This window comes from Camarhynchus parvulus, chromosome 21, assembly GCF_901933205.1.
Source record: "Camarhynchus parvulus chromosome 21, STF_HiC, whole genome shotgun sequence".
Taxonomy (NCBI): Eukaryota; Metazoa; Chordata; class Aves; order Passeriformes; family Thraupidae; genus Camarhynchus; species Camarhynchus parvulus.
Genome location: NC_044591.1, coordinates 642,533 through 670,008, shown reverse-complemented (window position 1 = coordinate 670,008; position 27,476 = coordinate 642,533). Strand labels below are relative to the sequence as shown.

General features: G+C 44.1%; 1 protein-coding gene across 5 annotated transcripts in view; it reads right to left on the bottom strand.

Moving 5' to 3' along the window:
* Window positions 1–27,476, bottom strand: part of SPEN (spen family transcriptional repressor) — a 65,308-nt gene that overhangs the window by 17,458 nt on the left and 20,374 nt on the right. For 4 of the 5 annotated variants that reach the window (XM_030963641.1, XM_030963643.1, XM_030963644.1 and 1 more), the window contains exons 3-7: window positions 25,822–26,298; window positions 5,234–5,394; window positions 3,866–4,066; window positions 2,964–3,115; window positions 331–456 (exon numbers count right to left, since the gene is read on the bottom strand). In XM_030963641.1, coding sequence (XP_030819501.1) covers window positions 331–456; window positions 2,964–3,115; window positions 3,866–4,066; window positions 5,234–5,394; window positions 25,822–26,298 — 1,117 coding nt within the window. The remainder of the gene's footprint in view (window positions 1–330; window positions 457–2,963; window positions 3,116–3,865; window positions 4,067–5,233; window positions 5,395–25,821; window positions 26,299–27,476) is intronic. The other variant, XM_030963642.1, reaches the window with a different exon arrangement.

Here is a 27,476-nt window from a genome sequence, read left to right as displayed (position 1 = left end):
TGTCTGAGAAGTGACAGGCTGACAGCTCTGGGGCCTGACAGGCCCCGTTTGCCATTGGGAGTGGGATGGATTCCCAGCACTGCCCTGCCAAGTGGTCCTTACAGGTCAGGGAATGTCAGCCTCTGAGTGCTCAATCCCAGGACTGTGTGTGCACAGAACCTACAAAAATGCTGATTAATCCCAATCAGGTGGTGGTTGAAACCATCATGCTCTGATACGATCTCACATTAAAAAACATCTTACTTCCATAAACTACCTCGCTGCAAAACATCCCACGATGCAGCAGTGGGAGACCCAAGAAGGATACAGTCCAGGGGAGGATTTCTTTACCTTGAGCCGGTTATTTCCAAGATATTCCCCATCCATCTTCTTAATGGCTTTGCAGACGCTGGCGATGTCGCAGTACTGCAGGAACGCGTACTGAGGGACACCGTTCACCTTCTTAATGTCGATGTCCTGGGGACAAGCACAAAACACAACAGCCCACAGTCAGCAGTCAATCCCATCTAAGAGGACTTGTTTTTTCTCAGGGACACGTGGCACAGAAAGCTCTTTAATTAATATTTTCTTCAGAGGGAGGATTTAAACAATAGTAGACAGTTAAAACTTTGCTGTTCTGCTGCATCTCAAAACTAAATCCTTACTGAGCAGGGAAAGCTCTTTATCCCGCAGATTTAAAATCCAAGCCTGCAGAACTAAGCCTGACCTGATCAACAAACACCAGCTTTAGGCTGTTAATACTATATCAAGAAGAGACAATTCAGGATCAAAGAAATACAGATTAATTTTCGCTCACAAAGGCTCACGAGAAAACAACCTGCTCCGAACCTCATCTCTGAGCCAAGCCGGGCTTCTTTTCCAAATTATCATGATCCATCCTGTTCCTAGAAACACAAAGTTATGCTGGACTCATCTCTTGAACCAGTCTGACTCATGGCAAAGGCAAAAAGAGTCTCAACTTTGGTTGCTGTTGCTCTTTAAAACCAAGCCACCACGGGCCCATTCACAAGTACAGCCAGAGGCTCACAAAGCCAAATAAAGACTGATTTTAATCGATTTTAAAAAGCCCAGCAAGCCCAGGAGCTGACATTTGGTTAACAAACAAGCTCAGCACTAGCACTGGAAATGTACCCAAAGCCTCTGAACAAACTCATGATACTATGATTCATTCCAAGCTGAAAATAGGAGGTGGAGGGTTTGGCTTTATTTGTTGGAATAGCAGGAGCTGCCTTTGTGAGCCACATATGGATCTAAGCACAAATGTTCCAACATCCAGGACAGGCTAATTTCATGGTTAATAAATTTAGGGACAAGGCAGCAGTTTGACACGGTCTCACCCAAGAGCTCTTTATCTGGGAAAACAGAAGTAAACAGGGAGATTTACACAACTATTAGACTCCTACAGCCCTGGCCTAATGATTTAAGTGAAATATTAATACAAAACTACATTTCCAAGTGTCTGAAATAGCACAACTGCAACCATGGCAAATTATACTTGACCACTCACCCTGGGCAAGCAATTCCTTGTGACAGGCAAATAAAGTATCATTATTGTGCTCATTACCCCTCAGAAAGGTTATAAAGCTGGTCCCTCCTGCACCTGAGCTTGCAAGTTTTCCTGGAAATGGCGAGGCAGCGCTGCCTCCCAGTTCTGAGCCATTAATAATGCTGACAGGGAGCACCACGGCACACAAAAGCCAATTTACACTAGCACTGATAAGCATCTTTATCAGGAGAGCTCTGCTGCTCTAACACTGGAAAAGGGTTCAAGCCACAGACATGGCACGAATTCATAAATCACTATTGATGTCAAGGATACAGCAGAGTCTGCATACACAAGAGCTGCCAGACATCATAAAATGGGGATTTTATATTTGTTCACACTGTACACGGAAGCAACCTCCTCTTCTTTTGGGGAATAGCAGGGATGGGGCTCCTGGAATGTGTGACTGATTCCTCAGCTGCAATAGACATGTCAGAGCAGAGTGAAGGAGGCACAGCACATTCACAAGCACCCACAGCTGACAGGGAGAACACCAACTGTCTGAAGCCCAGACTCAACAGGAATCACAGAATGAATCCCAGAATGGTTTAGGTTGGAGGGGTCCTTACAACTCATCCAGTTCTACCCCCTGCCATGGGCAGGGACACCTTCCACTGTCCCAGGCTGCTCCAAGCCCCCTCCAACCTGGCCTTGGGCACTACCAGGAATGAGGCAGCCACAGCTGCTCTGGGCAACCTGTGCCAGGGCCTCCCCACCCTCCTGGGGAAGAATTCTGTCCCAATGTCCTGCCTAACTCTGCCCTCCTTCACCTTAACCCTTGTCCTGTCACTCCATGCCCATGTGAAAATTATTTAAGTAGGATAGTTGCAAAACTTTTGTGGAAAATTTCCCTTAAATATAACATCAATGTGAATTGATTGAAAGTCATGAGCAGAGAAGAGGGGGCTGCTCTACCTAGTCTGGATACTCCTCCTCAGCTGAAAACCCAAAACCCTCACATGCCATCACTGATCCCTCTGCTCCAGTCCCCTCTGCCTGGGCATGGGGCTGCTTCCACACACACTGACCAAGCCCCTTGCTCCAGGAATCAACAGAAAACTCAGATTCACACAGTTGATGTTCTCACGTTGACTCCTCCACCTGGCACATTCACATCCCAAATACCCAGTCAGCTTTGGAGTTACCAGGAGTGAATTACCAGGAGAAAACAGCAGGAGAGACATTTGTTGTAAACACTCCTAGGACTGTTTTTCCTGCTAAGCTACCCCTCAACATTCATATGCTGAACTCTGAATACAAAGAAAAGCTTTCAGGTATATTCCAGCAAGATGAGTGACTCAGATTATTACAGAAAGACTGAATTATCTGTCGTTGACAGATTTAGCAGCACTCAGAGCATTTCACAGGTCTGTACAGAAAGGGGGGCAGTGCCACCCCACACAGGACACCATTCACGTACCACTATTCCCCCAAAGCGCTGGAAGATGTTGCGAAGGTCGTGGTAGGTGGTGGTTTTCTCCAGGTTGCCAATGAACAGAGTTCTCGTTGCCTTTGGGTGAAACTCATCTATCCTTTCATCCAAAGGACGAAATTCATTCTCGCTTTCGGTTTCTAGGATAAAAGAGAGCAGGAAATTTGTAATGACTGGAGATTTGGATCATGTTGGTTTATTCAGGCCTCCTCTTGATCTGAACGAGGGTAACCACTGTCTTTGAGAAAAACACCCAGTACTGCACCCATGACTTGCTATTTATGTGGGATTGAGAATCTTTATATTCCACGGAGGAATCTGAGTATCCTCAGGTGAAAGGGAGCTGCACCTTTCAACTGCTTCTCTGGAAATTTACCAAGTATCAATGCTTGAGTGCATGAATTCCAGGAAGGCTTCCCTGTGCTTGGGGAAGAGCACGTGGCAGGAGTTTGTTTTCAGGAATTAATTTTTAAAGAAGCCATTGAAGTGCAGTCTGAGAAATTCACCACATGCTCAGGGCTGCAGCTCTCACTGGTTGGTCACGTGGGCTGTGCTGCCTCAAAACGCAGCACTCTTGGCTGTTTTAATTAAAAGGAGGCAAAACGAGGCTGGGAGGACTCAGTGCTGTGCTCACACCACCCACTGGCAGCTGCTCCACCGAGACATGGCAGATGAAATCGTTCCTTGCAGCAGATCCCACTCTTTGGGAGGATGGCAGCTTTCCTTCTCTCTCGCTGTTTGATCCAAGAGCATCCACTCTTTTTTGCTCCGGAGTTTATCGTGGCATTCTCCCCAGTTTCTTTAAAGTATGCTTCCTACTTCTATTCAGCCTCTTTACAACAGCTCCCAAACACACCCAGAGTCCCACAGGAAAAGGGCATGGACCTTACCTGGTCCTATCCAGGCTGTGACTTCAATCTGCATGCCAAAGAAGAGCTTTCCTTTGGAGGCATTTAGTGCTTTCTCCTGGTCCTCCTGCTGCCGGAAGAACACGAGCCCATAGCGCTCCTCGGATGCGCCGTGGATCTGCACCGACGTCACCTTCCCGTACTTCTTGAATTCGTGGAAAAGTCCATCTTTAAGGCTTGTATCTAAACCAACAAATAAACATTAATACTGCAGAAACGTCACCTCTACCAGCTCAGCAACACCATAAAAGACATGAAGAATTCTGACTGTCTTCTGAAATGTGACTTCATCCCACTTAACTCTGCGCTCACACGACTGCCCTTTTTAATTGGGGATGCTAATTTTGACAGTGTCCAAAGTTTCTTGCTGATCTTTCTCTTTTAAACCCAAGAAACTACACACACGAGGTTTTACATGGGTAAAGCTGGCGGTGGATGGTTTTTGCTTCTAAGAGACATCCAGCTCCAGGCAAGAAGAAATAACAGGGATACTCAATTAAAAATCCCACAGGAATACTGTGAATAGCTGGGATGAGGTGTCTGGAGTGGAGGCTGGAGTCACACAGCGTTCAGTTCAGTCAATTCAGAAATATAACCAGGCAGATTCATCAGATTTTGCAGAATCTGACTCAGCCCCACACAATCTGTCTGGGATTCGTGGGATATTGACCCCAGCTCCATGTCCTTTCAAGGAATATGACAGGCATTAAATCTATAGGAAGATACCAACACGTGAGGTACTCTGCTCACAAGATTAACAGATATTACTTTAGCTCAGCCAGTGCTTCTGCATCCATGAATTCTGTTAAACTGTTTCACAACTGGTGCCATGCTGGTTTTTCCTGTGGGATCTCTCCTGTGCTCAGCACAGGGAACAGGGAGCAATCATGGGCGCTCCTCAGCACGTGGTTTCCTGGGTTATTTTCCATGCAATATGCACTGCCTTCACAAATATGCTCAGGGGTGCTTTAAAGCACTCAAACTGCAACAGAAAACCCTTGACTTTTTGGATTAAAAAATAAATTGAAGCAGGGTGAGATAAAACAATCAGTTTTAAGTTAAAAATGGGGACGTGTCAGTTTTTTCCCTGGGAAAGTCCACATTACTGTTGGAAGCATCAGCTCCAGGAGCTGGAAATGCCCAGTACTTGGAGCTGGGACCAGCAGGGTTTCTCACAGATGGTCACTAATTAAGCAATTTTCCCACTGTCACACAAGAAGGGAGGCAGAAAGCAGGGAGAGAATCCCATCCTTGGAGGCAGCATGTGGCCGCCGTGCGTCAAAGACTCAGTAGAGGTTATCCCACCAGTCCCACTCCCTTTTCCTGTTCCCCTTTCCCGAGTGAATTTACCTGTTGAGCGCACTGGAAGATTTTGCACCTTGATCCCAAAACTCTTCCTGGGCTCATCCTTCTCCAGCGACGGGAGCAGCTGGGACGCGGGCGCGGGCACGGCTGTCGACTGCACCGAGAGCGCCGGGGACTCGTCGCTCGAGCTGCTGCTGGAGTCACTGCTGGGAATGGCACGGAGGGAAGGACAGGTGAGTGCACCGGGCAAAATCACCCAGGAAATGGTTCTCTTATTAAAAAAGCAAAATTCCAGAGTTTCTGCTCATCCACGGGGCTTCCTCCCTTTTGTGCCTGGTTCTGCTTCTGCGCTGCCGCACGCTATTCACACAGATTTAAGTGTCTTCCTATCAATATCCCCCTCCAAAGCCCCCAGAGGAGACAGGCAGGGAAATGGAATGTGGGCAAAATGTCAGCGAGATCCTGTTACCCACCCTGACAATGGTGGAGACTTAATCAAGTGTAATGCAATGTTGGACCAGCTCAGGAGCTTGTGTAGGAAGAGTGGAGAAATACAGGGAGGATGCACAGGTCTGACAATGCCTCAAAATCCCTCCCAGCACTCTCATGTACAGGAAAGAAATATTATTGTGCTCTCAGGCATGTTCCCTGAAAAGATCTGTACTCCAAAGAGACCACATGTGAAAATCATGGCAAGCATTTTTGTCAACTCCTTGGGAACAATCTGGATAGGTGGGGGATGTCCATGTCCCTGTCCCAGCCATGGCCCAGGGTGGAACAAGATGCTATTTAAGATCCCTTCCAGCTCAAACCATTCTAGGATTCTCTAAGAACCAGCAAACACACTGTTTCCAGGCTCAGCCTCAATCTCCAACTCCAGACATGAAGAATTCAGACCCAAGAACACCTTTTATAAACAATAATTACAGCGGAAGAGGATTTGCATATTAGATCACAGAGGGAGTCAATCTAACCCACAGACTCAGGATCATTCGATGCTTCGAGGAGAGGCAGAAATACAGAGAATACAATGTTATTAAAGCTTGCCCAGTGGGGACACGTCATCCTGCTTCAGTGGTTCATTTCTTCCCCAAGGCACGAGGGCTCAGAACAGCGCTAAAAATAATTTTGTCTGACATAACCCCGGAGACTTTCATTCTCCATTACACGAGCAGCCTTCGAAAAAATTCTGCTGGAATTTTAACTCGGAGGCTGGAGGGGGGGAGATGTGCCACGTACTAAAATAACCCTGTCAGTCTGAAATTTGCTGCTTGATTGAATTTTTATATTCCTTTCCACATCGTATTAGAAAAACGATACGCAAGTTTATCTTTTTCTTATCTTAAATATTTCATACCCTTCTTACAAACCCTCTTGCCATTAAACCACTTAACTTTTCCATTTCTTTTCTCAGGGAAACCATTTCAGGCTTCTAGTAATTTCCAAGATTTGATTTTGTGAGCTCTTCTACTGCTTTTTTTGTGGGTGTTTTTCTTCAAACGTTCAAAAAACCTGGTTTTCTTTCTGAACATTTTGGTGTAACAAGCACCATGGCACGTTCCCAAAAGCCCTTGGGCTCTGTCCCCATTATATTTGGAGGCGCAGAAGGGAAGACAATCTCTGTCCCAAAATACTTACAAACAATCCAGAAGGATATAAAAACAGGCCAAACCAAAATAAAACACAACAAAAAGGGTCAAAAATGCAGAAGTAATAATAAACATGAGAAACTCTGCTGCCGGTCTCACCCTCTCATTACAACCCTCCCATCCCATCCAGCCACTTCACACGTTGGTGCCTTTCCCACACATTCTCCTCCTACTCCTCTGGCTCCAGAGAAGGAAGTTCAGCATCACTTTGGGAGAGGAGTGAAAATAAAGCCATGCCAGGAATGAAGTGAAAAACTGAGCCCTTCCCCCTGCCCTGCTCTTGCCCAGGGCAGCTGCCCTGCACCACCCAACCTCTCACTTCATGGATAATAAATAACATTTCCCTTCCCAGCTACAGTCCCTTGTGCTTTCCAGCAACGAATCTCCCACCATCAAGATGTCCCTTCACAGCCTCATTTTTCTGCTAAATTGGTAAACTGCCTTTATTTCTGTCTCACCTGTACACCCTCCTTTTGTGCCCTCTTCATTAATGAACTATTCAATCACTGAAAGTGAAGAGTGGAGCATTTCTTCCTCATCTTTATTCCATTCCCTCTGCCATTCCACTAAATCACCAAACTGGAGTTCTTCTCTACAGCATTTTGGGAGAAAAACAAACCCCACCCCACAGGAACAGGCCCTCAGTGTTCTCCAGGAGTAAAATCAGCCATCGCCTGCTACGGGGAAATAAATTGGCAAAGAATAGAGAAACTTCTTTAAACACAAATATAGGGCAGAGAATGTGTGTGGGGAGAAACTGAAAATAATTCCCAAGCTTACAGCAGCTCCATGTGCTTCAGCAGCCCCTGGGAAAGGCAAAAATAGGACTTTAGGGCTGCAGAACCCTCTGCCCTGTGCCCATTTCCACTTTCCCTTCTCACATCTTGATGATCCTAAAGCCCTTAGAAATCCAGTGTGCTGAGATTGTATCTCTCGAGCAAAAGGCAGCACTGAATTGAGCAGTGCTTTAGAATGGAGACAGGCTATTTTTACAGTTTGGGGTTTTTTTTTATGAGGATATTAAAAATATGGAGCAAAATATGGAATCACAACATTCCACTAGAGAAAAAATATTATCTTGGGATAATACCATTAGATATCCAAGTGATGACAAAGCAGTGCAACAGGGTGACAAATTCTACAAAGGAATCTGAATTCTGTGCAACTTTGGGAAACAAAGATCATACTGGTAACTTCCATTTCCCCAGGGAGTTTTAAGGATATGTGTCCCTTAGCAAAGCAAGACTTTCTGAGACATTCCAGAAAAAAAAAAAAAGTCATTAGTTCCTGACTATTTTTAGACAAGAAAAAAATGATTGCAAGAACAATCCCCCCTTTCTTTAGGGAAATCCCCATCACTTTTCCAATTGAAGAAACATGGATATAATAATTCAAAAGTAAGTCAAAGGTTTGATGTTCTGTGAATGGGAGAATGATGGAAGAGTTAATTATAGCTGCTGTGTCACCCAGTTATAGCTCACAGCACAATCAAAATAAAGCATCTGACAGGGAATTATGTGGAGTCTTGAGTAGCAAAATACAACTCTTTTTCAGCTTTAAAAATATACAGATCTGAAGCCTGAAAGCTGCTCAAGGACAAGTTCCCAGCATATTAAAATGAGAATATGGCTTTGCTTTTCCCTGTGAGTAATTTTGAAAACAACCACCCGTTGCCAACGCAGAAAATAAGTTATTAAAAATTCTTCTGGCAAAAGTAGGTTCATAAAGCTTTTAGAACGAGCTAGGGAAATTTTAACATGGCAACATAACAGGATAAAACAACAGCTCTGATAATCTCCTCCTTAAAAGTATTCCAAGTATCAATAGGTTTTGGGGCAGGTCAAAAATGGCACAAAAATAGCTCTGTAACTTCATTTTGGGCTTCCGCTAGCAGCATTAAACCGGGGGTGATTTTTTCCAGAAGCAGAGCGTGCTCTGGCACTCAGCCTTTTCCCAACACGGGAGAACCTGCTCTTCCACATCGCTGTGAAGTCAGCAGAGCAGAATGCCAGCACGCCGAGGAACTAATCTCCAGAGCTGTCACAACACACGCGCGGCGCCGGGAGGGAGCTGGGAACCAACGCTGCTCCCGGAACGTGGCATCGCTGCGGAACAGTCTGAGCACTTAAACAGCATTTCAGATGCTCTTTTGTCCAGCCCAGATACTTCGAAAATCAGTTTCAATCTACAGCATCACAGCATTGAAGAAAAATTATTTTTGCATTTTACTGTCGGCAAAATCAGATGGGAAAATTGAGCAATAAGAGAGATTGTTCTTAATTAAACAAGGGGTGGACATAAAATAAGCAGTGCATTGATTTTTTTTCTGATTTTAATTACTGGAGAAAATGCAATATGAGTTGTTTATCCAGAATTAATGTCACTTGATATAAAAAGTCTACAAACACAAGAATGTGGAGATTTACTTTTCTAGTCCACCTCAGTATTAGCTTGTGATTTTCATGCTGTAAAGTTAGAAAAACTAAATCCAGATCTGTTGAATTACATGCCTTTTAAGTAGAATATAAAATACAACTGACAAAAGAGTGGACGGAGTGGAATCTACATGCACTTTACTACAGGTGTAGTTTACAAGCCCTTTTAAAACACTTATTGGCATTCCATAATTACCTATGAGTATATAAGGATGTGTGTTCTTACTCACACTATTTATGTGTCCATTTTTTTATAAATCATGATAAAATCTATTAATTACTTACAATACTTATCTATTTTCCATTAATCAAGGTTAAATTTGTTCATAATCCAATCTAAATTTTATCCACATGGGCTGATTCCCAAAGACTCAACATGTAATAATCCAGCCATGAGATTCAGACTCAAATACATCTGATTTCATGGAATATCCTGTGTTGGAAGGGACCCACAAGGATGATGGGGCCCCATTCCTGGTGTCAGTACCTTGCAGCTCATTTAGCACACGGAATTTTCCTTTGCTCAGTTCTAAATGCAAAGATGACATTTCAAATCCTGTTATCCCACAAACCGCTCCTCGTTTCCCGAGAAATTTCTCATTTTTAGGCAATTACAGTTTGCAGGCCTAGTGGCGATGAAGTTACGCTGGGTTTACGTGTGACAAATGAAAGCACTGAGCGGAGAACACAAAGCCAGCTGTCCTTTGTTCCCACAAAAGGAGATAAAAGAGAGGCTCCAAGCCCCTGGATGGAACTGGAGACCTGCTGCTTCCCGTCAATGGCAGCGACGCTGAATCAAGGGATCTCACAACCTGCCCTGCACCCTCCTGCAATTTTAAAATGTGGCACAATTGTCATTTCTGCCCGTTGATTTATTTGAGAGCAGTGAGTCAGCTGCAGGCTGGGGACTCCCCACGAGCGACAGGCGGGAAACAAAGCTGGAAACACGGCTGGAAACACGGCTGGAAACACGGCAGCCGCCGTGGAGGATAAAGCAGAGGGAAACTTTAACATCCTGCGGGCGCTGAGCTGCCAATGCAGGTTTAAAAAAGCAAAACAAAACCAACCTGCCGTTGCCCAGAAAAGCTGTGAAAGTTGTGACTGCCCAGTCCCTGGAAGTGTCCAAGGCCAGGTGGGACAGGGCTTGGAGTAACCTGAGGCAGGGGTGGAATGAGACGGGTTTTAAGGTGCCTTCCAACCCAAACCATTCCATGATTCTGTCATTCCATGATTCCAACCTCTATAGCTGGAGCAAGTTAAAAACAAAGCCACCTAAAACCAGTTTAAAACCTTGCATTTTTCACGCCAAATTTCAGCTGTGAAAAATGTAAAAATTAATACTTAAATTTTTTTTTATAGCTGACTTCAAAAACTGTTTCACCAGACCTGGTAAAGCATCCAGGATTTTTTATTTTTACAGGAAATATGCAGAATGATCACTTTTTCCCTGCCAAAATTCACTTGAAATCAGGAACTCTGCCTGGCTCAGCTCGACTCAACACCCTGTCAGAATAATCTCCGAGTGCAGATTATCTCCTAGAAAGATCTACTGAGGACAGGCTCCATCCCTGCTGACGGCGGGTTATTCTCACGGCTGATGTCAGCAGCAGATTCCCAAGCCGGGTCAGGAAATCCAAAGTTAACATACAGTCATCTCTGAACGGAAGAACAGGAACCCTCGGGTTTTCTCCCTGTCCCTCCCTTTCCAGATCCAAGTTAAGTCACCACAGATGATCTCCATGCACAGAACACCAGCAGTGACAGTGCTGTATGATCAGCTCTATCCAGAAGACACAAATCCTTGGGATACTCTATAGGCTTTGGAAAAAAAACCTGCTGGTTAGATTTCCTCAATATGGGAAAACAGCACTAGAAAATTGCTCCAAGTTTCCTGAATGTACTGGTGTGTTGTTTGGGAATAAAAAGAATTAAAAAGACCTGATTACTGCCAGCCAACACCTACAAAAAACTGATGGCAACTGCTTAAAATAAAAGCTTAAAAAATGCACTGTATTCCATCCTAGCAATGGACTAAAGGATCTTCACCTGTGAAACACTTCAACTTCTGGATGGAAAATTATACATTGGAGCAATATATGCACAAGGCTATTACAGACTGGTATATCTGACCTACTGATAACTATTACATGAACCTAAGAAGATATTTAACCAGAATGTCCCCTGTTCTCTACATACACTTAAGTAAAAAATGCGCATCAAATCACACTTTCCTTCCTAAGGACAGCAGTAGGCCATTCCCACAAAACTCCTGACACCACCCTGTTAATCCAACAATCCAGGTGGCTGTTCTGCCACACTCAAGCAGGAATCATAGAATCCCAGAAGTGGACCCTAGAGATCATCTCATTCTAACACCCTGCCACAGGCAGGAATAACCACAATGAAAATTACAGACGTCTGGGCACACTGACCTTAACTCCTTATCAGAGCTGATTCCAACACTGACCTAAATATCCAAGCAAGCAGCAGGCAGTTGTTCTGTACACATGACACGTCCCACACTGGGGCATTTGTATGGGAAAAAAAACATTTCACACACCTGCGGAAATAAATAAGAGGGGTTTTTCCCTCCTTCAAATGAGTGGTTGAACCTGAAGTTGAAGACGTCAGAAAACCCAGTCCAACCTCTGAGGTTGGTTTGTATGAAGAGATCAAGAGGAAATGAGCCGTCGCCGCATTTTGCCAACTGCAGGCGAGCGCTGAAGGGGCTCAGCCCACACAGGGAAACCACCAAGAACCTGAACCCTGTTCCTCCACGTGCAAACAAGGCTTTCCACTGGAAATATGGATGTAAGAGGAAGGGCAGAGAAAGCCACCTAAACATTCCCTCAGTGTAATTACCCTGTGCCCATCACCCCAGCCTCAGCCCCTCCAGAGCAAAGCTCGCCGGGATGGGATTCTGTGACATTCTTGGCACCCGTTCAAGCCGCTGAGAACTTGCCACCCAAGGAACTTTGGTTTGTGCATGTCACACACTCTGCTGTATTTAACAGCACTCAGCTATGATACAACAATCCACTGAGACGGGGGGGGGGAAAGGCCAGTGCTGCACAGAAACAGCCACAAAAAGCAAGCAACAGATAAAACCTGCATTTACAACTCTAAAGAGGGATCATTAAATACTGCAGACTAACAAAACAAGGACATCCTCCTTCCTTTAATTTTTCTGCTTTACCACGCCCAGAGAGAAGATTACAATGATCTCCTGCTGGGCTGGAATCCCAAATCCAAAGAAATGAAATTAAATTATGTTTAAGGGCCATGGGAAAGCAACACAACTGTGACAACTCAATGTCCTTTACATCGCCAACTAACACACACTACTGCTGTATTTATTTCAGTCTCTGACCAGCAAGCTTTTGAAGACACAGCCTCCAGGTACTATTTTACCATATATTTATCCTAAGCCAAGTGAGTGGCTTATTAACATTCCATTTGCATTTCTGTGACAGGCCATTTATAAATATATATAAATGAATTTATGTCAGTTATTTTATCCTGATGTCTGACACTTGATCTTTGATGAAAGTCTGAAATTAATCATGGAGAAGATGGAGATGTTGCTCGGAAGGGTGGACTACTCCCACCTCCAGAACCACCTTCCCCTGCAGCCCTCAGAGTTTCCAGACAGCCTTGGGCTCCTTTTAATTCTTCCCTGCAACTAAATAACCCATTATGATTGCTAAAAATATGTATGTTTATATTAATCTCTGTCTGGCTGAGGACACTGTGCCCAACCCACAGTCGGTGTTGTCACCTCACTCCTTGACCTATGTCCCCCTGTCCTTGGGCTTGAACTTTGTGCACCAAGAATTAAAAACACTAACCTGGGGGAAAAGAAGTGTTGGTTACAAACACTGGCCTATCTCTGCAGCAAAGAGCAGACTCAGCATTGACAACAACAGCTTCCCACTGCTGGGAAGAAGCTGCTCAATCCCTGCACTCCCCACGCTGGCAGGTGGATGTGGATGGGTTTGGTGTTGAATTTGGGAGCAGCTGGAGTTACCTGCCTGCCCAGCCAATGCCTCTTTGAACCATGGATGCTGCCTGGGAACAGTGGGATTGCTCATGCTCCAAAAGAAACCCTGGGAAGCTGAAGGAAATGCTTTCTCAGCAAACGGCCACGGTGACAGAGCTCGGCGCTGGGAAAGATAAAAGTCATCGAGGCCTTGAGGGTGAAGTACAAAGCAGCTCTTCAGCTCTGCTTTCCCACAATTAAACTTCCACCGATGCAAAGAGGGAAGAAAGACAGTGGGTGTGAGAATGGGTGAGCAGGATGAGCCTCTGTTTAACATCACCTTCACAGAGCAAAGCCCTGGGTCAAGATCCCTCGTGAGAAGTCCTGCTGCAGCCATCCAGAACTGCCACCTCCTCCAGCCATGCTCCAAATTATTCCAAGCACTGCCAGCACATGCCTGAGGAAGAGCTGCTGCTCCAGGCATGGATCAGACAAAAGCTGGCCAAAAGCAGAGTATTTGTGTTAAAGGGAAGAGCTTGTGCCACATATCTGCTGATGACCTAAATTAGTATTTTGTAACTGACACTTCAGAGCACATGAAATCTTTGGACAAAAGCTGTATTTTAGTACCAGGTTCATGGGAGGCTGTCTTAACATCCACTGCAGATGGAAAAGGAAGGTATGAAGAGGCCAAGGCTTTGCCCAAGGTCATTCCATGAATCACAGAGGGAACAGCCTGAGGAATTTGATCTCCGGGCTCACAGGCGGCCAAGTCTTTTCAAAATACCAAGAAAGCAGCACAGAATCATTTAAGCTGGAAGAGAACTCCATGATCATCAAGCCCAATATTTAAAGGCAGTTTTCTCAACAACAGCACTGCTTTCATGAAGAGACCTGCTCAGCATCCTAGGAAAAAACACCAAATTCAACTCCAAGCACTGCCTAAGAGCCAGGAGAGTCAAATGCCATTGAAAATACAACCACCACTGCATCCAAGTAGGTTACAACGCATTTACTCAAGGAGCAAAAAGTAACCTCTTTTGCCTTAAGAGCCCTGTCAAATGAATTCCTGGGAATAAACACTTCTAAGTACAATTTTAAAACCATTTGGCATTGACTAAGTGTTGAGCACTGGGCATCTTTCAGAAGAAAAGCCTTTTTCAGACATATGCTAGAACAAAAAAATCCCCGAGCTCACATCCAGGTTACTGCAGTTACTTTTTAACATAAAGCTGCTAGAAGATCACAGCAAACAGCCCCATAGAATTAATTCTGTCTTCATGTCTTAGAAAAGCATCACACCTTGGCTTAAAAAAACCAAGCCAGGCACTATTTGCATGCACTGCCTTCTCCCAACCCAAGGCATGGGGTTTTTTTAGCAATACACAAAACACCATTTGTTGAAATTCCTGATTTGGAGCAGTTTTGAAATGGTGCATCCTCTCCTATAAACAGAATTGTTCCTGGGATGGGAGCTGCAATGGAAGGCATGCCAAGATACACAGCTGAGCTACAATGCCGCTTAAGTAAATTTGGGAACACGCAAAGCTTAATATAGAAATTCCCTTTATGGCAGATAACGCCGTGGAAGTTTAGTACTTCTAAAAATGGTCACTATTGTCCAAAGAGAGAAATCCAAATGGAAATGGACAGGGCAATCCTAGCTCTCCATTCAAAATAAATCCATTTATCAAGGGTGTTTTTCAAAGAGAATTTCTATTTCCTTACATCTTAGAATCATAAAATACTCCTTCTGATCTAAGATTCTAATAGAATTTTCTACAGCCTTTCAAAGAAACACCAAAGAGATGAAGGGAAGAATAATTTTGGAGGCTTTTTTTTTTTAATGCCCCCTTTTAGACTGACAACAGTGACTGGAGGAATCACAGGAGAGCTCTGTAAAACCAGAATGGGAGCTGCTGTTCTGGAGTAAAGGACTACTTAAAATGGAAGGCCTGGGAAGAAAAAAAGTCATTTCTGTGATCTCAGGCAGCATAAATTATAGAGAGAAGACATTTGATGAGTTCTATGCTAAGGATTAATTTGCCATTTAAAAATGCAGGGAACAGATGGATCTCTTGGCTAGGACTATATTTGGGAATTACTTCATTTTGCTGCCCACATGCAAATAAAAATACAACTAAAAGTAGAACTTTTTGTGAGCTTTCACATGGGTAGAAAACAGTGAAGTAATGAAAATAAAACCAAAATGTCTGTAAATGTCTGAAATAGGTAAAGTGCCACAGCGCCTACTGTGGATCTGCAGTAGGCTGGGGGAGAGAATGTGATTTTACTTTGTTGAACAACTATGGAGAGTAATGCCAGGCTTCAAGAGCAAATTTAAGAGAAAAACAACTCCAAACCAACCCAGCAAAACCCGTATCATGACAGTGTTTGCCACTTCAGAGTAACTTCTGAGAAAGCACCTTGCTGTAACTGAATTACATGGAATTTGTTAGGATTTAGCGATTACATCTCCACACATGGTCAGAAGTCCAGGGATTCTCTTTCCCAAAAGCCTGGGCCAGCTCCATCACACTTACCAGGGATCACAAAGCACGGGTGAGAATCTAATTTGCGAGAAAAATGCATAAGTAGGGTAAAATCCAGAAGAAAATGCCTTACACCTCCCTGGACCGAGTACAGCCCTGGCGTCCACCCCGCATGGCAGCGGCTGGGGAAGGAGGAGCAGCGCGAGGCAATCCCACTGGCACAGTGAGAGGACTGGATGGAAGAAAAGTCCTCTGAGGAATTCCCACAGGCAAAGCCTGTGAGCTTCCCTTATGGGAGCTAGTGCTTTCAAAACCCCAAACCATGGCAGCCACATGTACAGGGTAATTAAGCACCTTCCTTTTTTCCATGTGATCTCTCTAAGTTCAAGATAAACTGCATATTAAAAAGCAAACCCAACATCAAGTCCTGAGACAGCTGTTAGATACCATCTCTGTTTCTCCTCCAGCAACACAATGAGCCTTTCTCCTCCCTCTCTCCATCTCAAAAACAAACAAACAAACTGAAAATTTCACCCAGCAAAGCCCAGACCGGCACAGGACGTCCTCGGCGTATTCCCAGGCTCCAGAACCGGGGTAAGCAAAGCTCCGCGCGCGTTTAGAAAAAGAAGAGGAACAGAAAATCTGTACTAACCCGACAGCCTCCTTTCTGTGACTATTCATCCTTCACAGTCCAACAGGACACACCAGCCAGTAAACAAACATGGAAGGGAGGGACCAACTTCAAAGCAAGTGTGTATAAATCTTACATAATTTGAGGGTTTGAGATCTTGCAGCAACCTCTTACCCAACGAGGTGTCAGATGATCCAAGGAGGTCAGACCTGTAGCAGCCACGGTAAGTAGGACACGGCATCTCACTCTGCCCAGCCCGGCATCGTCTGTCCACCTGGGACCTGGGGCTGGGCATTCTTGGGAATTCACTTTCAGGAGGAGAACAGTGCCTTTCTTTCACATGTTATCATGCCAGAAAAGCTCTCTGCTCTCAAATGGATGAAAGATAATAAATACATGAATACCCTTAGAGGCCAGGATCTGCTGGAGATGTGTCGTAATTATTCTCAATTTTTTAAACTGTTTTATGAGGTTCTCATATTTTTGCCCAGGTATAAAACTGATGATTTCTGGACATCTGCAGAGAAGACCCCACAACCATGGAAGAAATGAGGATACAGGCCTGAAAACCACTTCCTTCTCGTAGAAAGGATTCTCTAAGAGGTACTTTTCCTGCCATCCAGGATTTCCAAGTGTCTTCTAGCCAAAACCATCGCTTTGAGCTAAATAAAGCAACTGAGCACTGAAGCCCAGACTTTTCTCAAAGTGAAGGAATTAAAAGGCTCCACATCTCACTTCTCCAGACAGCAGAGTGCACTCATGGCTGGAAGGACCAGGAAACAAAGGAAGAGGTCCCCTACCTATGTTATGGGCCACTTGCAAGGAGGGATCACAGACAAGTCCTGTTTCTTAATGCCAAAGCTATTTTTGTTCTTATATTAGGCACTTAATGAATAATCATGCAAAGACTTTATTCACACGGCATCTACACAGTGCACGTCTCCCTGCTCCTCCTTTTGGAAACTCAGCTTCCCTTCAAGATTTAAACAAAATTTGGACCACATCCCAACACATATAAATTTTTTCTCCTCTACAGAACACATTGAAGCCCTCACCTCTCTCCCGAGCCTGTGATTTTCCACTCAAGAGCCACGCTGCCTTCTCCTCTCTGAGCAGCATTAGGAGCTGACCACAAGGATCTGCACTGGGATCCCTAATCTGCTGCTAAGAAGCTTTTGCACTTAAACCCTTGATGCCATCATTACTGGTTTCGGCACTCGCGACGTCACAGTCAGACTGCGCTCGGTGCCGGGACGATGAAGGCAAAGCTAAGCGCATCAGGTACACGGTTAATTCAATGGGCAAAGATTAGGGGATGATACTATTTTTTATTTTTTCCCCAATAAGGCTTATTTACTATTAATTCCCATCCTTGTGACTGTATTTAGGTACAACATGTTCCAGCTGAGATTGTTTGTAAAGTTAACGCCCAAGTCACATCACTACGCCTCGAGGAGACCTGTTCTCCCAGCCCTCAGGTTTTACAGGGAAGGTTCTCCTTCTGCATCCATGCCTCAAACAAACATCCTCTTTGGGAAAAAAAACCAAAACAAAACCAACAAATCACTGTATCTGCAAGTTCAAAGGGACGTGGTGTCTAGGCTTTAATTGGAACACGTATGGCTGAGCCTAGGCAGTGGCTGGATTTTTCCTTTGATCACTGTAGTGACTGGTATTTTTTCAAGAAGCATTCAATACAGCCTTCCTCTTCTGCTATTCAGCAGAAATTATTAAAGTGCCCTTTATTCCAAAGGTCTGCGCGATGGGGATGCTCTCCCCCAGCTCTGCTGCCTGTGTCTCCATCTGAGCTGTGTGACTCCACCACCGCTGCAGATCAGCACTTCCAGGCTGCCATCCTCTAATCTATTTTAGCCATGATTCACATCCGAGCTGTGTGCCTCCCAAGGAAAGGCGAACCTGGACTGCTCGTGCAGAGGGAGGCAGCCACCACAGCCCACGGCACCACACGTTTCCCTGTTTTCCTTGGCTTTCTCGGGGCTGCTTTCCCCTTGCTCTCCCAGCGTGCAGCAGGAAGAGAACAGAACACATTTCTCTTCCTGCCTCCAGGATCACTCAGACTAAGCCCGGCTTCTGAGCAGTAACACGGGCAGCTTCAACTTCCCTGACCTCAGCTAATTCTTTCCTTCCCTCAGCCTACTCAAGATGATTAAGCAAAATACTTGGAAGGAAATCAAAGCCTTAAAAATGCAATTAGAAGTGACCATTTTGTTAATACGCACATGCACAACCCCAAAGTCAAACCCAATCCAACAGCACCTGACCTTTGGGAAAACAGCAATTTTTAGCAGCTCCCATGGACTTAAGGAACAACCCAAAGTCTCCCACAATGCTGGTGGGAGAAGTGCTGTCCACATAGCTCAGGTTTTTCCCACTATTCCTAAAAAAGGAGGTTAAGAAGACATGAAATTGCGAATTCTCACACCAGACACCGGCTCCCGCAGAGCTACAGCTGTCCAGGGGTGACTTAAAAATATCATTTTTAACACACATCCTTCCACACACCCAGATCTTTCTCCCTCAGCTGAGGAAAAAGCAAGTTCACCAGAAAGTCTAGAATAAGCTGCCACAAATCCTCATATTCTCCAGCAAAAATTCTCATCTCATTGCAAGAAACCTTTAAAGCATTGAAATAATAATAATCTCTTTAACAACAATAAAGTCATTTGAAATCATCAAAATAGTTATCATAGTAATAAAACAGAAATATTTTTCTAGGGCAATTTCCACTTCACCCATCCACAACATGATATATTTTTAAGACTCCTTTTCTGAAATTAACTTGAAAAAAGGTTTTTCTTTTTCCTCTGCCTGTAAAGAATCAAATGCACTCTGAAAAAGCAGCAGTTGAGCTTCTGGGCCCTGACACAGAAACAAAGGCTGACAGCCCAGATTTAGATAAACACCTACTTCTGCACATTTAGGAAGAGGCTTAATTGCTTTGTCACTTAGAGCCAGCAATTACCAACTATTACTGGGAGTGCAGCAGTGGTGGGGGGTATTAATTGCAGCCAAATGTCCACTCTTTTTGGGCAGCTCATGCCAAGAAAATTAAATACTAAATAAAAAAGAAATCAAAACCCCTCTTCGTTATAACGTTTTAATGTATTTTATTGTCTATTTATATGTAAGGGGGGGGGAGGTGGGGGTGGGTTCTCCCAGAGGGGCCAACAAAGATAGAATTTCTATTTAATTTTGAAATTGTGTCAAATCACGGCAGAGGTGGCATTAGGATGTTGTGGCAGGCTCCAAGAATCGCCCTTTTGGGGGATTTTTGGGGCTATATCCTCCAGTGAGGAAACCAGTGCTTAACTTCTAGAGCGAGCAGAGCATTTAAGGTTTAAAACAAATAAATAAACAACCTAAAATAGGTTGAGAAGGAAAGAGGGTGGTTCTCCCCCCTCAGAACCGGCTCTGACACAGCCGCTGCTACTTCATTTCTCTGCGCTGTGTGAGGGGGAAACCTTCACGCAGCAGCGAGAGCTGCTCCAGTGCTAAGGTGGGGGAGGGAATCTATATAATTTTTTTTTATTTAAAAGGCGCTTTTTTTTGTGGCAATGGCGGTGTTTTTCCGCGGGGCTCGGGCGGCCCCGCCCCGGGGGCGGCGCGGCAGCCCGGCCGGCTCCCGCCGGCTCAGACCGGTTCTCAGCGCAAACAACCGCCCCCCGCCCGCCGGGGCACCGCGGCGGCGAACCCCCGCTTTTCCTGCAGAAACACCCGCTTTTCCTGCCGAAACACCCGCTTTGCCCCCACAAAACACCCGCTTCTCCCTCAGAAACACCCCCTCTTCCCTCAGAAACACCCGCTCTCCCCGCCCCCCGAAACAACCGGGTGAGGCGACTCCGCGGCCGCGCCGCCATTACAGCGGCGGGCGCGCTCCGCCGGCTGTGAGGCGAGAGAAAGCGGCGGGGTTTCGGAGCGAGATAAAAATCTTATTATGCAACGCACATTTTTAATAGATTATTGCCGAGTCCAGGGCTGAGGTAATGCGGGCTGTCAGCAGCTGGGGCGAGAGGCTGAGGGACAAGCGGGCTGCGGCCGCTCCCTGCCAAGGGTGCCGAGGCACCATTTCTTCACCATCCATGAGGAGAACTTTGATATATCACGTTATTTTTTTTTCCACAGAAGGATCTATTTATATGGTTACACGTGCACAGGTACGTCTTTTTCGGCATATCTCGAGTATAAAGGTTTGCTTTCTGTATTATAATCTCTCCAAAGCTATCTGAAAACGTTCTGCCTGTGCTCAATCTCAAGAAACCCGATAGAGTCCCAAGGGTAAAAAAAAGCCACCTTTAAAGGATGGTCTCGGTTATATTTAGCTGAGCAGCAGCACAGGCTGACAGGAGCAGAAACACAAGGAAGAACAAAGTGAAAACGCTCGGCAGTTGTTAACAAAAACCTGCGAGTATCTGAGGTGGATTTTTTTTTCTAAATTTTCCTTTCCCTAATTCACATTTTGCTGCGCAGAGAGAACATTAAAGCAGCACATGGTTTTATGTGAACAAAAGGTAAGGATGAGGTGTTTCACCTGACTCTTGAGAGGATTTACTGTTGCCTTTGTGTAATGGAAAAGGCCCCCTACTCTAAGAAATTCTTTAATTTTCTTTTATAAATCTTAACCTAATTCTTTTCCTATACAAACACGAGCCTGCTCAACCCTGTCGTTCTACCAAAAGAAATTAAAAAATTTCAGCTCATCTCTACAGTACCAAATGGATGTGGAATTATTTAACCTCGACAAAAGCCATCTCACAGATGCTTCAGCAAAGACTAAACAGCTACATTTAACCTCATTGTTCCTGATTTTTCATCTGTCCTCAGCACAGGCATCTCCAAACCCACTCAAAATCCCAAATCCCAGCTAAATCAGTGATTCACTTCTGGCAGCAAACGACACGGGAAGGAGGAGATGAAGACAATGGTAGAGAAAGGTTTGCATTATGTAATGAAACTAAAACTCACTTTTTTCTACTTTCACTTCAGTTGTTGAAACAGGGTAGGAAAGTCCCTGACTAAATAAAATACACAGGAGGTTTCAGGGAGCCTGTTTTTCCCATGATTAAAATTCTCTTGGCAGTATTTTTCATCAGTTTATTTCAATATTAAGACACACATATATTCCATTCCAATGGTAATTCGTTGCTCCAGAAAGAATTTCATCATAGATAAATCTAAAATTAAAACCAATCTCTAATTACCTTCTGCCTTGCCCACTTGTCACGAGAACCTTAAATACAGCTATCAGAATTACAAAAAAAATCCCTTTTGAAATATCTGTAAGTGCAACTTCTTCCTGTTTCTTGATTTCTGGAAGACTAGAATAACCGTGCTCACATTGATCTTGGTGAATATAAAACCAGTGTTGTATCTAAGCTGAAAATGCTCTTTTAATTTCCCAATATCTATTTCATATTACAAGCTATAGAGAAATAGTCATCTAAGTAATTATTCATCCAACTCCAGCATCCTGGATATGAGACAACCAAACAAACACTCTTAAAAATAAATTAAAGGCGACTACATTACACATTATAGGAAATTATTCATTTAACTGGTAAATCCCCCAGCATCCTCCACATCAGACAACTGAATAAACACTCTTAAAAAATAAATTAAAGGCCAAGGGAAACCTCAGGTCGCTTATCTGCAGATGGAACACATGGGGTGTTCACGCTTTCACAGCCTGAACATCACCTACAGGAAATCAAACACTTCTGCCTGGGTTTTTGTAAAAGAATTCAAACCCCATCCCAACAATTTTTAGGAGCGAAACGCTCCGCTCTCAGCACTGGGTGCTTCAGCACTGCTGCAGCAAAGCTTTAAGAATAATCACTAACACATGGAGCAGCAAGAGACGTGTCAAGCCATCTGACGTTACAAAACTGAATCAAAAAGCCCAGAAATTATTTTTAGTGCATTAGAGCACCTCAACAAGCAGCATAGAAAAGAGCTTTTGATACAAAAGAAAAAAGCCTAAAAGCAGGGAGGATGTTGGGCAGGGCACAAACAAAATCTTGTTTGCTTCCTATGGGATCACCCAGCTTCCATCCAAAGCCAGCTTCTTCCATGACACAGTACAGAAAATATGTTTGCTAATGTATCATTTGTGGTGTGTGTCTGAATCACCAGAATGGAGACAATGAAGCTTCTGGTGGTGGCAAATTATCATTTTCAAGGGCTTTTTTTATTCTTTCAAGGTGATAAAAAAATTCCACCAACCCTTTTCCACTATATAGGTGGGGAATGAGCAATCTTACACTAAGAAGACTTCAAAACACAAATTTCTCCTCAAATCCACGCAGGAACCATCCACATCCACCAGCTTCCTCACCTCAGCAGGCAATTTCTGAGAGGCCACAAAACACCCCAAATGAAGCCTAGCTTCAGAGAATACTGGTTATTTTTAATGTGTTCTTTCTGGTTTTAGTTTCTAAATTACTCCTTGCAGCACCATTACCTGCAGAGGCCTCCAAACAGCAATTTAAAGCAAAGTTTAGTGGCGATCCAACACAACAAACTCTGAACCTTAACAAGATAAAGGCTTTTTGGGGTTGTTTTTTAGTTTTTAAGCAAGGAGTGTTTCTTCAGTATTGTCAAGGAAAATCAGCGTTATGTACTTCACACAATTCTTGAAAACCACAAGCAAGGAAACCCAGACTTCTCCTTCACCACCTTTGTGCTTTTTCACAGCTCCTGAAGGACAGTGCCCAGCACAAAGTTCCCACCAGTGCTGAACACCCAGCGTGCGCCCCAAACACCCCCTAGGGCAGGGACCACAACTCTGCCAGCTGAGACCAACAGGATGAGACTTGAGTGACCAAATTCTTAAATTTCAGAAGAATGCAGTGTCATAAAGACTTTCATAATACCATGGCCCCTCAAAATTGGCCATTTCCACTTATAAAAAAGCCATAAGGGAATCTCCGGCTTGCTAAAATCCCCGAGACCATGGAAACTGCAGGCAATAATTATTCTCCAGACAAAAGAAACTGGATATATCACACAGCAAGTGGGAGCACCAAAATAGGGAAAAGGGGGTGAGGCAGCTTTCTATCGCCAACAGTGTATGAGGAGCTTAATATTTACATGGCTACATTTCAACTGTGTTGAAAATTAAACACTTCTGCTTTGAAAGACTTCAATGCCAGGTGGGGTTTTGCTTCCCAAAGTAAAGAGAGGGTTAAATGTTTATTATTATCTAACTGAATGCTAAGAAACTTGTAAAACTCTTTTCTGATCCTTCAAAATTAAATATACAATCCACCAGATTCTATTACTTGCTCGACTGAGTTTGATTTTATTGTATTAATAAGAAAAAAATGTTTTATTTCCTCCCAGAGTATCATCTACTTTTCCATTACTACAACTAGAAATTGCCAAGAAAATGAAATGCTCAAGCACAGCAGATGCTGCTTTTCTTCTCATTAAATCTTAAAACTTGGTTCCAGTGGGATCATATTTAGTCCTCTCAAATTCAGAACAGGATTTCATCCTGCCTCGACATCCCAACAATGACATTTTATAAATATTACGAGTTTCTTGGACGCCTTTCTCATTCCACAAGGAGCAGAGAAGCACCAGTAGAGATTTTTTTCTTCTTCCCCTTCTCGAGATTTTTTTTTTAAACCTTAAATGTAACCAGCCCTCCTTTCAATCCATTTTCTCTAGGATTTTTTTGAGACCTCTGGAAGTCTCACAGATTTTTCTGAACTGTAATAAGTGTGAAAAATCTTTGACAAAGGATTGTCTTCATTCAAGCATTAAGGTCTCATTGAGAGAGGTGTTGGAAAAACAAGTGCATAAAGCAGCCTAAAAGTTGTCTTAAATCTTCACCTGCTCTCCAGCTGAGACAGGACCTAGATTTCTAAATCCAAGAGGAGAAAACAATAATTAAAAGAAGTAAATAAATCCTTGCATGATTCTTTACACATGAGGGGGTGGGGCAATCAGAAGAGGAGACTGATTTCCTCATCTTCTGTACACTCTCCGTGGGTGTCAGCCCATCTCACCCTTCCAGAAGGTTCAACGTTCAAGGTAAGACTTTGTGAGAATAATCCCCTTGGTCAGAGAGTTCTGACAGTGGTAAAATTCCATTCACAGTGATAAACACAGAATCCTAGAACAGGTTGGAAAGGGACCTTGAAGTTCAACTAATTCCACTCCCTGCCATGGCAGGGACACCTTCCACTGTGCCAGGCTGCTCCAAGCTCTGTCCATCCTGGCCTTGGGCACCTCCAGGGATCCAGGGGCAGCCAGGGCTGCGCTGGGCACCCTGTGCCAGGGCCTGCCCACCCTCCCAGGGAGGAATTCCTTCCCCATATCCCCGCTAACTCTGCCCTCTGGCAGTGGGAAGCCATTCCCCCTTGTCCTGTCACGCCAGGCGTTTGTGAAATCGAACACTCTACTGATACACTTATTTACTTAATGAATATTTTCAGTTTTAGAAAAGATCTGGTATGCAAAGGAAACGCTGCCAACTCTGCAAACCCTCCTGAAGAGCAGAGCTCTTCGCCAAAGAGCATAAAATATTAATGGGTGCAACCGTAGCTTTGTGGCTTCCACTCTTAGGGTGAATTCACTTTTAAAAAGCCAAATATCAGAGAAGCACTTCAACATGAATTTTAAAATTATTAAAAGAAATCAGTGATTTTCTAACACCTTTTCTCCCCCACAGGTATTTTGTAAAGCCATGCAAATACAGAGCTATTGCAGAACCAAGGAAACGCATCCCCAAGAATTGCAAACTTGGATTCTTTTCTTTTAATTCTTCCAAGTCTACAAATTTTGCTGTGAGGCAGCAGGGCGAGAAATGGGAAGGCGACAAATCAACCTTGTGAATGTCAGCAATGTCAGTGAACAAGAAGAAACAGAACAATACCACTCATCATTTCCCGAAGTAAAAAGTAGCTGACCTTAAAATGTGCTTTTTCTCTCACTGAAGCAAATAAAAGTGACCCCATTCTCCAGACACACAGGCAGCGAGGTGGTGTGTCTGTACATCCCTGTTATGCACGGCCACCATCCTACAGATGCACCATGGATCCACCATGCCTGCATTTTTTTCTCTCAAATGATATATAAAAAACTATTTAACCAGTACAAGAGAATGTCATTATCTTCTACATCTGCTTGAAATTCATTGTTGCATTTCTATTTCCATTACCTCTTGCTTGCAGCAATGGAATTTTGAAAGGTTTTTCAGAATCTGGCACAGAAATGTGTCTGTTTTGGTTCTTGGATCCATGGATCCACCATGGAAAACAACAAGCAGCACCAGCATTCCCCTTGGAACCCTCAGTGCCAACTGAGCCTTTTGACATTTCACTGCACTTCACTTCTACCTCAGCGACCAAAGCTTCGCCACGGAACAACTCCTCGTGCTCACACCTCAGCAGAGGACCCGCACAGGCCACGGCAGAGACCTACCTGTCACTGCTGGTACTGCTGCTGCTGCTGAGGGAGTCGCTGCTGGAGGATCTGCTCCGGGAGCCGCTGCCGCTGGGGGAGCGGGCGGGCCGGGCGGCCTGGCTGGCCAGGCGCTGCGGGGACTGCGTCCTGGACTGTGACGAGTGCGGCGAGCGGCTCCGGCTGTGCTGGTAGTTCCGCTCTGGCCTTCTGCCTCGTACCTCCCGTGTAATGTCATCCCTGTAGATATCCCTGTGTACCACACTGGGCAATGTAAACTGCTCCCGGGCCCTAGGTTCGTATCGGGGGTCGTGAGCGTCAAAGCGGTTTGGACTTCGGCTCCGAGAAGTGTAATAGAGCCCGTGTTGTAAGGTCCGCTCCCGAGGGTCTCTATAGTAATCCTGATCGTAATGTCTCGTCCGATCAAATCCGCCCGTCCCCCGCTCATGGTGTCCATAGGCACTATGTTCATAAGCACGCTCCCTGTTATCTGAAGCCCTGCATTTGGGAAGGGGGAAAAATATCGCATCAGAAAGGGGCAGGCATGACCAAAAGCAAATCATGCAAACATTCATGGCAGCACTCGACTTATTGTTGCGACTGCTTCTCCACTAACCAGCAATAACCTATCAAGCAAACAATGACAAACTTCAAAACATTTTACTTGACTCCAAAGTTATATTTGTATACAATCAAGCTGAGCAATCATTTTGGTTTAATCACAATATGGGGCTTTCATGACCAGCAACTTGCCTGCACAGGAAAAAAAATTCTGCTTTCCCATGCAGAATCCTCATTTCAGTTGTTCTTTTTCTTTTAAATTCTGTAAACAAGAAAAACTTCACGGTTGTGGACATTATCATTAACTTCTTTTTCTCTCCATTTTTGCTTAAGAGCTTCAAAATTTTTTTTTCAAAATTTGTAATTACTGGAGCTCTTGTAATTATTGTTCTGCAAAAATGGAATCACAAATTGGGCTGTAGCCATGAAAGCCTCCATGCAAAGCATGACCCATAGGTAAGAAGCTGCTTTCAAAAGGGGTGGCATAACCCATAGAGATTTCCCAGAAAATTAGGGGGTTTCTTGTTGCTGCTCTAAAATATTTTACCCTCTTAGAGGGAATTTTTGCTTTGACCAGATTGCTACAATCATTCATTGTAAAAGTTATGGACGCTAAAGAAACATCTCCATTACTAATGCTGGAACTGCAAGGATGCACGTCCCCAGAACATACTAAGACCCTACACATGGACTGGGAATCCAATTTTTGTTTAGACTGCTGCAATCACAGAATTTCTATCTGCACAAGCTGCTGCTTTCCAGCAGCTACAGTCCAGTTCATTTCAGAGTTTTGAACATTTTAAACTGAGAAAGGCTCGCTGATGTTCTGAGTTAGTGTGATCTCTCAAATAAAGAGACTGACAGAGAAAGGAACACTACAAATACTTGAGTATTCCAATTTAGACAAGTACCAGGATGGTACATCTTAGTTACATCTACAAAATGGAAGATCCAGAATGGTTACTTTGAACATTTAAAAAATACTTCTAAAATTCTAAATATGTCAGGGTAGCCAAAATAAATTTAAAAATTAATTATCCATCTTACAAAGGACATTTCAACCTTTTTTTTCAGCCTTCTCTCTCAGATTCTTCCTTTAGAATGTGTTATGAGTC